Genomic DNA, 16627 nt, shown 5'->3' on the forward strand with positions numbered 1-16627 from the left:
GAGGGTGGTAGGCCGAGGAGAAGGAGAGATGAATCCCCAACTGGGAGCAAAAGGCGCGCCAGAACCTGGACACAAACTGACTCCCCCGATCCGACACAATCTCCTTGGGCAAACCGTGCAACCGGAAGACCTCCCTGGCAAAAATCGTGGCCAACTCCTGTGCAGAGGGTAACTTCTTGAGAGGAACACAGTGGCACATTTTGGAAAATCGATCCACAATCATGAGAATGACCGTATGGCCTCGGAATGCAGGGAGGTCCACAATGAAATCCATCCCCAGGTGTGACCATGGGCGCTCCCCGGTGGCTATGGGTTGCAGAAGGCCCAACGGAAGGTGCCGAGGGGACTTACTCTGGGCACAAACGGAGCATGCCGCTACATATGCGGCGATGTCGGAACATAGGGAAGGCCACCAGAACAGACGTGAAACAGCCCAGGACAGCTGATTCTTTCCAGGATGCCCCGCGGTCTTGGAGTTATGGTAGGTTCGCAACAACCGAGTGCGCAACTCCTCAGGCACAAAACATCTGCCGTTGGGTCTCCCAGAGGGAGCACCAGATTGAGCCGCCAAAATCTGCTCACCCAGGGGAGAGGTCAGGCTGGTGCGAATGGCGGACAGGATCTGATTCGGAGGTATGACCGAAGTCGGAATCGACTCCTCCCTGGACAGGTCGGAGTACTGCCGTGATAAGGCATCCGCCCTGATGTTCTTGGAACCGGGTAGGTAGGAGACCACGTAATTAAAACGTGACAAGAACAGAGCCCATCTGGCCTGACGTGGTGTCAATCTCTTGGCCTCAGAAAGGTAGGTCAGATTCTTGTGGTCCGTCAGGATGAGGACCGGAACCACCGAACCCTCGAGCAAGTGCCTCCATTCTTTAAGAGCCTGCAAGATGGCCAATAACTCCCTGTCACCAATCTGATAGTTGCACTCGGCGGAAGACAGTTTCCAGGAGTAAAACCCACAAGGAAGCAGAGGACCCTCTGGTGTTCTACGCTGAGACAGAAGGGCGCCTACTCCCGTCTCAGACGCGTCCACCTCGAGGACAAAGGGCAACCCAGGGTTGGGATGCGACAGAATCGGAGCCGACACAAAGGCGGACTTTAGAGCCTCAAAAGCTCGGATGGCCTCGAGCGGCCAGACCTGGGAATTACTGCCCTTCCTGGTCAGATCCGTGAGAGGCTTGGCTAGCATGGAAAAGTCCCTGATGAACTTCCGATAATAATTGGCGAAGCCCAAAAAGCGCTGCAGGGAGCGAAGACCACTGGGCTGGGGCCACTGTAAGACAGCCGAAACCTTCTCAGGATCCATGGAGAACCCCTCAGCGGAAATGATGTAACCTAAGAAGGTTACCTGGGATCGGTGAAATTCGCATTTCTCAAGCTTACCGAACAGCTTGTTCTCTCGTAACCATTGCAACACTCGTCTGACATCCAGAATGTGGGTCTCCATGGATTCAGAATATACCAAGATGTCATCCAAATAGACCACCACACACTGCTGCAACAGGTCACGGAAAACATCGTTAATGAATTCCTGAAAGACTGCGGGCGCATTGCACAACCCAAAGGGCATAACCAAGGATTCATAATGACCGGTCCTGGTGTTAAACGCGGTCTTCCACTCATTGCCCGCCTTGATCCTTACGAGGTTATATGCCGCCCTCAGGTCGAGTTTGGTAAAGACCGTGGCCCCTTTAAGGCGATCGAACAGCTCGGAAATCAAGGGTATCGGGTAAGCGTTCTTGATCGTGATGCGATTGAGACCCCTGTAATCGATGCAAGGCCTCAACTCACCGCCCTTCTTTTTCACAAAGAAAAATCCAGCCCCTGCCGGGGACGAGGATTTGCGAATGTGTCCGCGTGAAAGCGCCTCCTTCACGTACTCCTCCATGGCCTCATTCTCCGCTACCGACAGTGGATAGACCTTGCCACGAGGAGGAACGGCACCAGGTTGTAACTCGATGGCACAATCGTATGGGCGGTGCGGAGGTAGAGCAACCGCGCGCACCTTATCGAATACATCCCGGTACTCCTCGTATTCAGGAGGCAACAGAGAGTCCGAGGAAGTACACAGCAACTTGACAGGCCCATGGATGCAACTAGCCCCACACTGCGGTGACCACGAGAGGATCTCGGCCGATCTCCAATCGAAAGTCGGATTATGCTTCTGGAGCCAGGGGTACCCCAAGACCACCGAGTAGTGTGGAGACGAAATAACCTGGAAGCAGACCGACTCTCTGTGAACGGCACCAATGGCTATCACCACTGGAAGGGTCTCATGAGTCACGTGTGGCGGCAGAAGGGGTCTGCCGTCTATCGCCTCAAGAGCCAGTGGAGAACCTCGGGCCTGCAGAGGAATGGAATTGGCGGCAGCGAACACACTATCAATGAACAAACCACCAGCACCAGAGTCCATCAACGCCTGGGTCGTCACTGAGCCCCCGACCCAGGAGAGGACAACAGTGATCAGTGGTTTGTCAACACGGGAAACCGGGGACGAGGAGACTCCACCCAAGATCTGCCCCCGACAGGATCTCAGGTGCGAGCGTTTCCCGGACGGTTCGGACATGCCAACCGAAGATGCCCACCGAGACCACAGTACATGCATCGGCCCTCGCGTCTCCGGAGTACCCTCTCCCCCTCGGACAGGCGAGCAAAGCCCAGCTGCATGGGTACACCCCCAGCCAAGTCATCCCCAGGAGGCGTGGGAGGAGAGGGAGGCACGGGTGGGACAGCAAAGGTAGGCGCCAATCTGTTAGGAGGCCTCCGCAGACTCTCCTTAAAGGAAGGTCTCTCCCTGAGTCTGGTGTCAATCAAAATCAAGAAAGAAATAAGAGACTCAAGCTCCACTGGTAGGTCCTTAGCTGCAACCTCATCCTTCAAGGCATCCGAGAGACCATGAGAGAAAGCAGCGACCAGAGCCTCATTATTCCAGCCCACCTCTGCTGCCAGGGTACGAAACTCAATGGCGTATTCATCTACGGATCGTGAACCCTGTCTGATGGACATAAGGAGCTTTGCAGCAGAGGCAGCACGAGCCGGCACATCGAATACCCTCCGAAGAGAAGCAACAAAACCGGAAAACTCGCAACCACCGGATTGTTGTTCTCCCATAAAGGGCTGGCCCAGGCCAAGGCCTTGTCCGAGAGCAGCGAAATTAAGAAGCCCACCTTTGATCTCTCAGTAGGAAAGGCATGTGGCAGCAACTCGAAATAAATGCCCACCTGGTTAAGGAAACCTCGGCACTGAGTTGGCTTTCCCCCAAAGCGCTGTGGAAGGGGGGCAGAACCGGTCATACCCCGAAACACCGCAGGCGCAACAACAGGCGTCGGGGTAGACTCTGGCGCAACAACCGGAGCAGCAGTAGGAGCGGGCCCAGGAGCGACAACCGACCCATCGTCAACGGAAGCTAAATGAGCCGTGCGTTCAAGCAGGGTTTGCAACGCCACGGCGAACCGACCCAACAGGTGATCCTGCTGATCAAGTCTGGCAACCAGCGTGGGTAGCGAGGATGGCCCTGTACCGTCAGAATTCATGGCTTGGTCCTAATGTCACGGAACCATGAACCAGACGTACAACAACAGATAAGTGAAAATAAGAAGGCTTTATTGAAAATCAAGCTGTAAAGCAAAAGTCCAAACGGATGGCGAAACCGAGGCAGAGTCCTTGCGAAGCCAGAGGTCAGGAACCAGGAGGGTAGTAAGACGAAGCCGGGATCAGGAACCAGCAGGGTAGTCAGACGAAGCCAGGATCAGGAACCAGCAGGGTAGTCAGACGAAGCCAGGATCAGGAACCAGCAGGGTAGTCAGACGAAGCCAGGATCAGGAACCAGCAGGGTAGTCAGACGAAGCCAGGATCAGGGACCAGAAGCAGCAGCAGTCCTAGAAGCATGTGAACACAGGAGGACCAAGCAAGGAACTGAAGCCACAGACCTCCTATATATATGAGCTAGGCATCCAGCTCCTCCCAGTGGGAAGGAGGAGCCGCAGGGTAGGAGGCTACAAGAAACCCAGAAACCAAGATGGCCGCCAGCACATGTCAAACGAAGGAGAACAGCAAGAAGGTAAGACCATGACACTATCCTGGGCAGAGAAGTGTGTGCCATGCCTGACAGCAGTTTTTATTCCAGGAATAGAGAACTGGCAGGCAGATTTTCTGAGTCCTCAACAGATGTTTCCAGGGGAATGGTGTCAAGTTCTTACCTTGCCTTCCTATTGGCAGCCTTCTTGGACATGTGCAGACTGCTGTCTCTTATAAACTCTGTTGCATCATCATTTGTTTGCTGGTACATAGAAAAGAAAGGAAGAGGAGGTGCAAATCATCATTTGTTTGCTGCCTGAGCGACACTCAGTGATGATGTTGCACCTGACTATTTATATCACCTGATGGCTTTCAGACTTTGCCCTTGCGTTTGTGCTCCAAGGTGCATCACTGCTAGCAGTCCTCTGGTCTCTGTGCTTTCTCCGTGCATGACTTGGCTTGGCTGACGACCTTCATGGCTCTGGATTCCGCATCGGCAGACGACACCGCATCAGACGATGACCCAGCTTTGGCAGACTACCCGCTTCTGGAATGACTACCTGTTCCTGGACTTGATCCCGGCTTGGATGACTACCCGCTTCCAAACTCAACCTCGGCAGTTCTTGATTTTGCTCCTCTCTCTTGCTGTGCAATTATTATTGTTGCATAAATAAATCCCTTTATTTTACTTGCATCTTCGTGTGGTCTGGTTTCCTGGCACCCTGATGGAATGCAAGGGCCATGAATCCTGAGGATGCAGGTGCTCCTACGCTTCCCATGCTGGTTACCAGGCTCGATCAACAAGATCACCTTTTGGGTCAGTTCGCTTAGGTATTGCAGACGTTGCTTGCATGCACTGCACACCTTGCTCCTGGTGCTGCTAGGCCGGTGGTTCATCCTGTTGTTGCACCCGCTGCTGCTCCTGTTGCCGCTCCTGCTCCTGCAGCTGAAGTCGCTGTTACAAGAGGGATGACTGGTTCAACCCCCCTCCCGCAGCTGATAACTGGCTTTTGTTAAAAGGACATCAGTCCCAACAGTACTCACCAGTGCTAATCAGTGCCACCTATCAGTGCCCTTCGGTGCTGCATATAAGTGCCCATGAATTCCACCTATCAGTGCAGCCTCATCAGTGCCCACCAGTGCCACCTATCAGTGCCTATCAGTACCCATCCGTGCAGTCTATCAGTGTCCAACAGTGTAGCCTCATCAGCGCACATCAGTGAAGGAGAAAAATGACCTGTTTGCAAGATTTTATAACAAACTATAAAAAAAACATTTTTTTCAAAATGTTCTGTCTTTTATGTTTGTTTAGCAAAAAATAAAAACCCCAGTGGTGATAACATACCACCAAAAGAAAGCTCTATTTGTGTGAAAAAATGATAAAAATGTCATATGGGTACAATGTTGCAATTCTCATTTAACCACTTGCTGACAAGCCATCGCAGATATACGGCGGCAGGTTTCCATGAATCGTCGTACCCATATGGCGCTTCCCGGGATGTTCGTAGGGGGCGCTCGTGCTCCCATTCGCCAGCAGGGAAGCTAATCTGTGGGGTGGCAGCCATGATCGCCGCCGGGCACCCTCCCTCTCCTTGTTACACACAGTAGACCGTTGTTCTGTCAGCGATCAACACAGAGCTCCTGTGTTCCTCTTATTTAGGAACACAGGTCCCTGTGTTGATTCCATAAGCCCATCCTCCACACAGTTAGAAAAAACCCTAGGCATACATTTAACCCTTTGAGCGCCCCTGTTGTTAACCCCTTCCCTGCCAGTGTCATTAGTACAGTAACAGTTAATATTTTTAGCAATGATTACTGTAGTAATGTCACTGGTCCCCCCCAAAAGTGTTAAAAATGTCAGTTAGGGGTCCGATCTGTCCGCTGCAATGTCGCAGTCTCGCTAATAATCACTGATCGCTGCCAATACTAGTAAAAAATAAAAATGACATCAATCTTTCCCCTAATTTGTAGATGCGATAACGTTTGTGCAAACGAATCAAAATGGGCTTATTGGGATTTTTTTTTTTTTTTACCAAAAATATGTAGCAGAATACAAATTGGCCTAAAATGATGAAAAACAGTTAATTTTTTTTTTTTTTTTGGAATGTTATAAAGCAGAATGTGAAAAAATATTGTTTTTTTTTTTTTTTCAGAATTGTTCTCTTTTTGTTTATAACACAAAAAATAAAAATCGCACAGGTGATCAAATACAACTAAGTGCCCATTCACACTACTGCGACTTGTCAGGCGACTGGTCAGCCTGACCAGTCGCAGTCCATGCAGTGCTACGGGAACCGTTCTAATAGGAGCGACTCAAGTCAAGTCAAGGAAAATAGTTCCTGTACTACTTCGGGGGACATCGGAGCGACTTGCATTGACATTCATTATATGAAGTCCGTGCAAGTTGCGCCGAAGTCGCGGTGCACGCGACTTCACAGGTTGCCCCCGAAGTCGTGCCGCGGTAGTGTGAACCGGCACTAAAAGAAAGCTCTATTTGTGGGGAAAAAAAGGACATCAATTTTATTTGGGTACAGCGTTGCACGACTGCGCAATTGTCAGTTAAAGTAGTGCAGTGCCGTATCGCAAAAAATAGCCTGGTCATTAACCACTTAAGCCCCGGAAGATTTTACCCCCTTCCTGACCAGGGTTTTTTTTGCGATTTTTTACTGCGTGACTTTAACGGACAATTGCGCGGTCGTGCGACGCTGTACCTAAACGTCCTTTTTTTCCCCACAAACAGAGCTTTCTTTTGGTGGTATTTGATCACCTGTGTGATTTTTTGATCATGCGCTATAAACAAAAAAAGAGCGTAAATTTTGCAAAAATAACAATATTTTTCACTTTTTTTATATAAAATTCCCCAAAAAAAATGTAAAAATCAAAATTTTTTAACATTTTTGGCCATTTTGTTTTATGCTACATATGTTTGGTAAAAAAAAATCACAAAAAGCGTATTTTGATTGGTTTGCGCAAAAGTTATCGCGTTTACTAACAAAGGGAAAGATTTTTGGTGTTTTTTTTTTAACGAGTAATGGCGGCGATCTGCGATTTTTTTTTGCGGTACTGCGATATTGCGGCGGACAGATCGGACCCCTGACTGACATTTTTGACACTTTTGGGGGTACCAGTGACATTACTGCAGTAATCAGGGCTATACATATGCACTGTTACTGTAAAAATGACACTGGCAGGGAAGGGGTTAACTGTATTGGAGAGGGAGGGGTTAAGTGTGTCCTAGGGGCGTGATTCTAACTGTGATGGGACATGGCTACTATTGTAAAAACAGAGATCAACGGTTCTACATATTAGAGTCGTCTGATCTCCATTTTTACACAGGGGAGAATGACAGGCGGCTTGTTTACGTTAGCCGCCTGCCTTTCTCCCTCTCTACCGACAATCGGCGAGTGATCGGCGGACATCGGGTCCGCCGGTCACACGCACTGACTGCTTGGTGAACGAGCCGCGGCGGGTGCGCGCCTCAGCGGACGCACGCTCGCCCGCTATTGGCTCACAAGCCGGTGACAGGCTAGTGACGTATATATATACGTCACTTTGCCTGGCCGGAGCTGACCGCCGCAGTATATTTACTTGCGGCGGTCGGCAAGTAGTTAAGGGGGCAAATCTTCCGGTTCAGAAGTGGTTAAAGTGTGAGAGAGCTGAAAGCTGTCAATTGGCCTGGGTAGAAAGGGGGTAGAAGTGCCCTATAAGCAAGAGGTTCAAATAAAAAAGTATACATGCTGAATTTTCTTTATTTATGTGTTATTAGTTTAATAAAAATGGAGCAGTGAGCAGTGAGCAGTCCTGTTTTTGGACTATAATATCCAAGGCTCTCCCTATACTCAGTGCAGGAATGCAGAGCCCAGCCACAGTCCACATGCAGCAGGCTGTCCCCTCTGCAGGTCCCCTGACGACAAAGATTTCATGGTTTCCCTAGCAACAGCATCCCTGCACCTTAACAACGACGTGCGGCGTCGTGATGTCAGCTCGCCCGTACGCCGACTTTCCCTTGGTAACCGCCCAGGCCAGCGGCAGAGTCAGTGTTCTCTTCCGGACAACAACAATGGCGGACAGTCTGTCTTCTCCCGGTACCGGAGACTCACCTCCCCTGTCCGGCACCGATGGCTCCCAGCGGCTTCTCTTCTCCCACGACCTGGTGTTCGGTACCTACCGGGGGCAGAGCCGCTTCGGCCTGGTCAGGCTGATGCACGGGGAGGACTCGGAGAGCGAGGAGGAGGAGGAGGTGGTAGCGGCGGATGAAGAGGAGGCCGCGGGGGGCCGGAGGAGAAGGGGCGGCGGAGGAGGAGGAGGAGTACAGGGGAGTCCCGTATCGGACACTGCCGGTGAGGCCAGCAGGTTCGGTCCCCTGAAGAGAGGCTATGTGCGAGTCCAATGGTACCCCGAGGGCATCCGGCAGGATGTGAAGGAGACCAAGGTAATCATTGCAGCAGCAGCAACACCATTATATGACATGGAATGGTGGCTATAGAGGATGAATGGGGGACCGGTGCCATCCGGGCTATAGAGGATGAATGGAGGACGGGTGCCATCCGGGCTATAGAGGATGAATGGGGGACCGGTGCCATCCGGGCTATAGAGGATGAATGGGGGACCGGTGCCATCCGGGCTATAGAGGATGAATGGAGGACGGGTGCCATCTGGGCTATAGAGGATGAATAGGGGACCGGTGCCATCCAGGCTATAGAGGATGAATGGAGGACCGGTGCCATCCGGGCTATAGAGGATGAATGAAGGACCGGTGCCATCTGGGCTATAGAGGATGAATGGACGACCGGTGCCATCCGGGCTATAGAGGATGAATAGGGGACTGGTGCCATCCGGGCTATAGAGGATGAATGGGGGACCGATGCCATCCGGGCTATAGAGGATGAATGGGGGACCGGTGCCATCTGGGCTATGGAGGATTAATGGGGGACCGGTGCCAATTGGGCTATAGAGGATGAATGGGGGGTCTGGTGCCATCCGGGCTATAGAGGATGAATGGGGGACCAATGCCATCCGGGCTATAGAGGATGAATGGAGGACCGGTGCCATCCGGGCTATAGAGGATGAATGGGGGATCGGTGCCAATTGGGCTATAGAGGATGAATGGAGGACCGGTGCCATCCGGGCTATAGAGGATGAATGGAGGACCGGTGCCAATCGGGCTATAGAGGATGAATGGAGGACGGGTGCCACCCGGGCTATAGAGGATGAATGGGGGACGGGTGCCACCCGGGCTATAGAGGATGAATGGAGGACGGGTGCCACCCGGGCTATAGAGGATGAATGGAGGACGGGTGCCACCCGGGCTATAGAGGATGAATGGAGGACGGGTGCCATCCGGGCTATAGAGGATGAATGGAGGACGGGTGCCATCCGGGCTATAGAGGATGAATGGAGGACGGGTGCCATCCGGGCTATAGAGGATGAATGGAGGACGGCTGCCATCCGGGCTATAGAGGATGAATGGAGGACGGCTGCCATCCGGGCTATAGAGGATGAATGGGGGACGGCTGCCATCTGGGCTATAGAGGATGAATGGGGGACGGCTGCCATCTGGGCTATAGAGGATGAATGGGGGACCGGTGCCACCCGAGCTATAGAGGATGAATGGGGGACCGGTGCCATCCGGGCTATAGAGGTGGAATGGAGGACCGGTGCCATCCGGGCTATGGAGGATGAATGGAGGACCGGTGCCATCCGGGCTATGGAGGACCGGTGCCATCCGGGCTATGGAGGATGAATGGAGGACCGGTGCCATCCGGGCTATGGAGGATGAATGGAGGACCGGTGCCATCCGGGCTATGGAGGATGAATGGGGGACCGGTGCCATCCGGGCTATGGAGGATGAATGGAGGACCGGTGCCATCCGGGCTATGGAGGATGAATGGGGGACCGGTGCCATCCGGGCTATGGAGGATGAATGGAGGACCGGTGCCATCCAGGCTATAGAGGATGAATGTGGGGGTCCAGTGCTATCCGGTCTATAGAGGAGGAATGGAGGACCGGTGCCATCCAGGCTATAGAGGATGAATGTGGGGGTCCAGTGCTATCCGGTCTATAGAGGAGGAATGGGGGTCCGGGATATAGAAGATAAATGGAGGTGCGGAGCGGTACGGGCTATGGAGGATAAATGGGGGTGCAGAGCGGTCCGGGCTATGGAGGATAAATGGGGGCCCGGCATGATCTGGGCTATAGAGGGCACAATGGGGTCTATTCATGTCTATACAGGGGTCAACCCAGTCTGATCCCGACTTCCGATTCCCATGCCAACCATACGGGTGGAATGGGGACCGTTCCCATCCCGACCATGCGGGTGGAGTAGGGGACCGTTCCCATCCCGACCATGCGGGTGGAATCGGGACCTGAGATGATCTCGGGTATTTAAAAGAATCAGAATTGATTAGAAATTGATTAGAAATTTTTAGTTTGTCTTTGTAAATGCACAGAAAGAACATTGCTATGTTGGGTATGATTGAGATGGAAAGATCTTTTGGGAGTTCAATCAGCACGCCATCTATTGTCTCTGGATGTCTCAAGGCTTTAATACAATGTGATTACCCACTCTGTGGAATGTATATTTTGCAGTGTCACAGTATTTTATTCTGTACAGCAGTATGAGGATTAACATAGAAATGACAGAATTACAGATTTTTTTTGTGTATGATGTTGAAGCAGAAAATGGTCCTCTGCATAGGAGATCTTATTCTGTGTTTGACTTTTATTACCTTTCTTCTAGCTTTCATTTCAATTATGCATTCACCAGGGCTTTGTGGATTACTATGTACTTCCATCAATAAACATAACTATGGCGTCATCTTTTTCCACTTCTCCAAGATGGCATATAGTAGTTCTTGTCCGCGCCATTTTTTTGTTTAATTTTCTCCCTACTTTTTCTATAACTGAATATTAGGCAGGTTTCTTCCAATTCATGAAATAACATTCATAATCTTTATATTACATTTATGATCTGTTTTCTCTAGAGAAACGAGGGTTGATCAATAAAGCTGATGCACATCTTGACAGCAGGGATCCCTTCTGTTTGTGACATTTGCAGGGATTTTAGGATGCCATTAGCAAGGAATGAGAAATTCCCTTGGGTGGCCTCGGTCTCCCTAAAATGTCACCATTTGACTTCTGAATGGTTAATGAACAAAGACCTCTCCCATGCCATGGTGATCTCTTGGTGTCTTTGTGAGATGTGCTGACACTAAAGCCCCGTACACACGATAAGAAATTCGGAAGGGAAATTTCGCCCGACGTCCGATCTGCCGATTTTCGGCTTGTTAGTATGGTGCTTTCGACAGCCGACTCCGACTTTTCGCTGACAAAATCCTGATGTGCAGGCATTAAAATTTTTGTCCTCCGTCAACACACGTCCGATTTTTGTCTCATTAGTACAGATTTCGATGGGGAAAAATCTTATGAGCAAGACTAGGCATGCTCAGAGATGAAAGAACATAGAAAGCAATCCAATGACATCACTTCTGAAGTAGAATTCTGTCGTACGGGAAAATTCGTGTGCAGTCTAGATCACATTTCAACCAACAGACACCACTCTGGACAAAAGACAGATGACCGGTTGGCGGAAATTCATTGCGTGTGTAGGGGGCTTTAAATTGCTAAAGTTTTTGGTACATTTTCTGTTTAATTGTTAACCAGGAATGGATCACAAAAAGAGAGATAAGATGTAGGAGTTTATTCTTCACAAAAAGATTTATTGTATCCATGGCAGATGGAACTGTAACACCATTTGACCTTTGGCTGTCATAAATTGCTTTGCATCCGAGGGGAGGGGGGGGGGGGGAATCATATGATTTAGGTAGATAAAACACATAAAGATAAATACCCAAACATCCCCTGCAAACACTGACTTTCTGAAAGTTGGCATTTGCGTAGAGCTAGGTGGAACCCGCTGCGTGACGATGCTCATACCTGTTGAAAGGTCAATTGGATACTCCAAACCAATTTTGTGAGGCCGAGGGAGAGTGGTGGAACGTGCAGTCAGATAACGTTTGGTAATGTTGAAATAGGCATCTTACATTGTTGGTAATGGTTTGATTTTTTTTTTTTTTTGAAAACTTACTGTAGATGTTCATTAACCACTTCCAATACTGGACACATTCACCCCCTCCCTGCCCAGGCCAATTTTCAGCTTTCCATGCTGTCACAATTGTGGGGTCTTGCAACACTGTACCCATATGAAATTTTTATCATTTTTTTTTTTTTTTTCCACACCGTTTTCTTTTAGGGCTCTTTCACACGGTCCGCCTCCGTAGGCGGATCCGTGCTGCTCAGCAGGGATCGATCCGCGATCCCCGCTGAGCCGGCGGATGACAGCTCCGTCTCCGCTTGCAGTGCGGAGAGGGAGGTGTCACAGCCCCCGCTGCTCTCTATGGGGAATCGGATGAGAGCGGACCGCCTGTCCACTCTCATCGGATCTGATCCCCAGGATGGATGGAAAATAGAGTTTCCATCCGTCTGGATTTCACGGACAGGATCGGATACAGATGGCAGCGAGTGTCAGCGGACATGTCACCGCTGACATCCACTGCTCCATAGGGCTGAATGGGGCATCCGATCAGATCCGCCTAAAAAACTGACAGGCGGATCTGATCGGACCGCCCGTGTGAAAGAGCCCTTAGTGGTATTTTAATCGCCTCTGGGTTTTTTATCTTTTGCTTAATAAACAGACCTATTTTGAAATCTATAACTCTTTTTTCTAGATTTCCTTTATACATTTTTGCAAATAAATCTTTCTCTATAAATTCAGGCCTAAATATATACTGCTACGTGTCTTTGGTTTAAGGCCTCTTTCACACGGGCGTTCCGTATGTCCGTATATCACCCCATCCGTTTGCTGATGATATACGGACATAATGCATGTCTATGGCATTGCGGATGTCAGCGGATGACCATCCGCTGACATCCGATTTTTGTCCTTTCAGTTCTGTTCCGCTTTTTGGAACAGAACAGAACCCTATTTTTCTTACGTTTAAAAAATGGAACGGATGCAAAATCGGATGTCAGCGGTGTCATCCGCTGACATCCGCAATGCCCATAGACTTACATTATGTCCGTATATCATCCGCAAACGGAGGGGATGATATGCGGACATATGGAGCGGATGACACAAGTGTCATCCGTGTCCATGAAAAAAAAAAAGCACCGGAGCGGATCGCAATACGGTCCGCTCCGTGTGAAAGAGACCTAAAAAAATGTATATTAACCACTTCTGGACTGGAAGGATTTGCCCCCTTAATGACCAGGCCATTTTTTTGCAATCCGGCACTCCATTACTTTAACGGAAATTTGCGCGGTTGTGCAACTCTGTACCCAAATAAAATTGATGTCCTTTTTCCCCACAAATAGAGCTTTCTTTTGCTGGTATTTGATCCCCTGTGCGATTTCTTTTTATTTTTTGAGCTATAAACAAAAAAAAGACTGACATTTTGGGAAAAAAAAACAATTTTTCACATTCTGCTATAACATTCCCCCAAAAAAAAAAAAATCTAAATATTTCATTCTTTTAGGACAATTTGTTTCCTGCTACATATTTTATTTATCGCGTCTACAAACTAGGGGAAAGATTTATCATTTTTCCTTTTTTTTTTAGCAGTAATGGTTGCGTTCTGTGATTTTGTCCGTTTTTCATCCATCCGTTGACGGATGAAAACGGACCTCAATGTATCTCTATGTAAAAACTTATGACAACGGATGATCATCCTCTTCCGTCAATGTCCCTTTTTTTGAACGGATGAATGCCCTATTTTTCATCCGTCAAGAAAACGGATCGGATGACAAACGGATGACAACTGACGAAAAAAGAATGAAAAACGGATATGAACTGAGATGAAAATGGACGCTGACTGAAGACAAAAAACGTGACTGAACTGATGAACTGAAAGGACAGTATGTGTGAAAGGGGCCTAACTTGACATTTTTGACACTTTTGGGGGGACCAGTGACATTACTACAGCAATCAGTGCTAAAATGTGCACTGTTACTGTAATGACATTGGCAGGGAAGGGGTTACCTAGGGGTGATCAGAGGGTTAAGTGTGAGCCTAGGGGAGTGTTTTCTAACTGTATGGGGTATGGTCTTGTGAAATGACCTCAGAGACCTGTTCTCCTATATAGAAGGATTACAGGCACTCTATGATCTTTTCAGAGGGAAGAACTGTCAGCTGTGTTTATAACTGCTGACGGCCCTTCTCTCTCAGCGGGGAGTGATCGCAGGTGCCCAGCGGCAATCGCGGCCGCCGGCCCTGTGCATCGGCGTCCCTGCCCCCCCCTCCAGCACCACGTGCGTGACCGAGAGGCTGCCTGCCACAGTAAATGTGCGGCGGGCGGTCTTTAATGTGGTCAACTACTTGTGGACTAGGCTCTGAAGTTTCAAAGTCCCTGAAGTAGGTCGGCTCTATTACACAAAACGACATACCTGTAGGTCGCTTTGTATAGCAGACAGTGGGGGGAGTGCGTGCACCACGCGTCAATTGGCTAGAGCGGGAGCCAATCAGCGGCTCCGGCGGACGCGATGTCCCCAGGCCACCCGCGATCACTCCCCATGGAGACAGAACGGCGGTCTGCCTATGTGAACAAGGCGGACTGCTGTTCTGTCACAGATGAACACAAGGATCCTGTGTTCCTACTATTTAGGAACACAGATCTCTGGGTTCATCTATTGAGTACATCCCGCACACAGTTAGAAAGCACTCCCTCGGAACACACTTAACCCTTTGATCGCCCCTGGTGTTAACCCCTTCCCTGCCAGTGTCATTAGTATAGTAACAGTGCATATTTTTAGCACTGATTACTGTAATAATGTCACTGGTCCTCCCAAAAGCATCAAGTGTCAGTTGGGTGTCTGTTCTGTCCGCTGCAATGTTGAAGTCCTGCTAAAAATCGCTGATCGCCACCATTACTAGTAAAAGAAATTTTAAAATAAAAATTACATAAATCTATCCCCTAGTTTGTAGACGCGGTAACTTTTGTGCAAACCAATATACACTTATTGGGATTTTGTATTTTACCAAAAATATGTAGCAGAATACATATTGGCCTAAATTGATGAAAAAACATATATATTTTCTTTAATTGGATATGTTTTATAAACCGTAAAATTATGGGATATATCTGAAACTCGATTAATCCTGATGTACTGGCGGCCCTCATTTCTCGAGGCCGAAAAATGCCAGGACAGTGCAAATATCACCCAAATTACCCCTTTCTGGAAAGTAGACAGTCCAACCTATATATATTTCTTTATTTAAAGTTTTCCATCGTAAAAAAACAAAAGGAAAATCACAGAACTAGTATAACTTATAATACATATAAATACTAGTCCAACGTATTTAGTAATAGGCATGGCGAGTTTTTTAAAGGTGAAATGTTTTTTCACAATTTTTTTATTTTTTTTTATTTTTTACATTGTTCCCTGTATAGGACAGCGTCGTCATATGACTGGTGTGGCCTTGATCAGGGACACTAACTTTTAAGTTCTTACCTACGCATTTTTTAGTGCGTTTCACAGTTTGCACTACAGTCCATTTAACATGGTTTCCTATGATACACGTTCACATCTATGCGTTTTTGGAAAATGTCAGGAACTATTCTTCCCACAGTAGATCACGTTTTGCATATAATAGACTCTAATGGACTCAAGTGCTGCGTTTTTGATGCATTTTTATATGCAGTTTGCATTTTTTTCCCTCTATAATAAACGGGTCACAGCTGGTTAAGGACCGGGCCGATAAGCCAGCCGCCGCATCCTTAACAACCAATGAGTCAATGTAAAAAGCAAGAATTGCCGGCAGTAAAAAAAAAAATCTGCAAAAAAAACTGCATGGGGTACCCCCTCCAGTCTATACCAGGCCCTTCAGGTCTGGTATGGGTTTTAAGGAGAACCCCACACCAAAATGAAAGAAAAAATAAATAAAAGGCGTGGACAAGGGCCTCCTCCCCACAAACCTGGGTGGTGGTTGTGGAGGTCTGCGGGCAAGGGGCTTATCAGAATCTGGAAGCCCCCTTTTAACAAGGCCCCCCCATGTGAATGAGTATAGGGTACATGGTATCCCTATTCATTAACCAAAACCTAAATAAAGTGTAGTGTGGTGTTTTTTTTTTTTTTTTCCATAATGTCCCCTAAAGTAAATCCGTTGTCAATCACGATGCCGGCCGCCACCGCTGACCTGAAAAAACAAACCAAAGAGCTTTGATTACTTTGAAGGCTCCTGCTATCAGCCTGCTCCATTCTTTGTTCCTAAATAGCTAAGGGACAGGGCCACCCAGCAAGGCCACCTGGTGGCACTACCCCCCTGTGATGCCATTGAATAGTGTATGCTAGACCACCTATGTCACAGGGAGGTGGTAGCACTAGGTGACGTTGCCAGGTGGCCCCACCCCTTAGGTATTTAAGAAGAGTTGACTCAAGTGGAGCTTTTTTCAGGTGTGGCAGGTGTCATTATTGACTCACTTTTACACTTTTTTTTCGTGAAGTTTCATTCACATGGGGCGATGGGATCTGGGGGCTTCCAGATTCTGATTATTAAATCCCCCCCCCCCCCCTCCGCCAGCTATCATTTGTCTATAAGCTGGGCAGGAAG

At 48.8% G+C, this 16627-nt stretch overlaps 1 protein-coding gene across 1 annotated transcript in view; it reads left to right on the forward strand.

The window, feature by feature from the left end:
* Positions 1-8017: 8017 nt before the first annotated feature.
* Positions 8018-16627, forward strand: part of UBE2O (ubiquitin conjugating enzyme E2 O) — a 141521-nt gene continuing 132911 nt past the window's right edge. The window contains exon 1 of the mRNA XM_082271902.1: positions 8018-8455. Within this exon, the coding sequence (XP_082128028.1) occupies positions 8084-8455 (372 nt within the window). The 5' untranslated portion in view covers positions 8018-8083. The remainder of the gene's footprint in view (positions 8456-16627) is intronic.

This window comes from Pelophylax lessonae (genome assembly GCF_965119305.1).
Source record: "Pelophylax lessonae genome assembly, chromosome: 11".
NCBI classification, from domain to species: domain Eukaryota; kingdom Metazoa; phylum Chordata; class Amphibia; order Anura; family Ranidae; genus Pelophylax; species Pelophylax lessonae.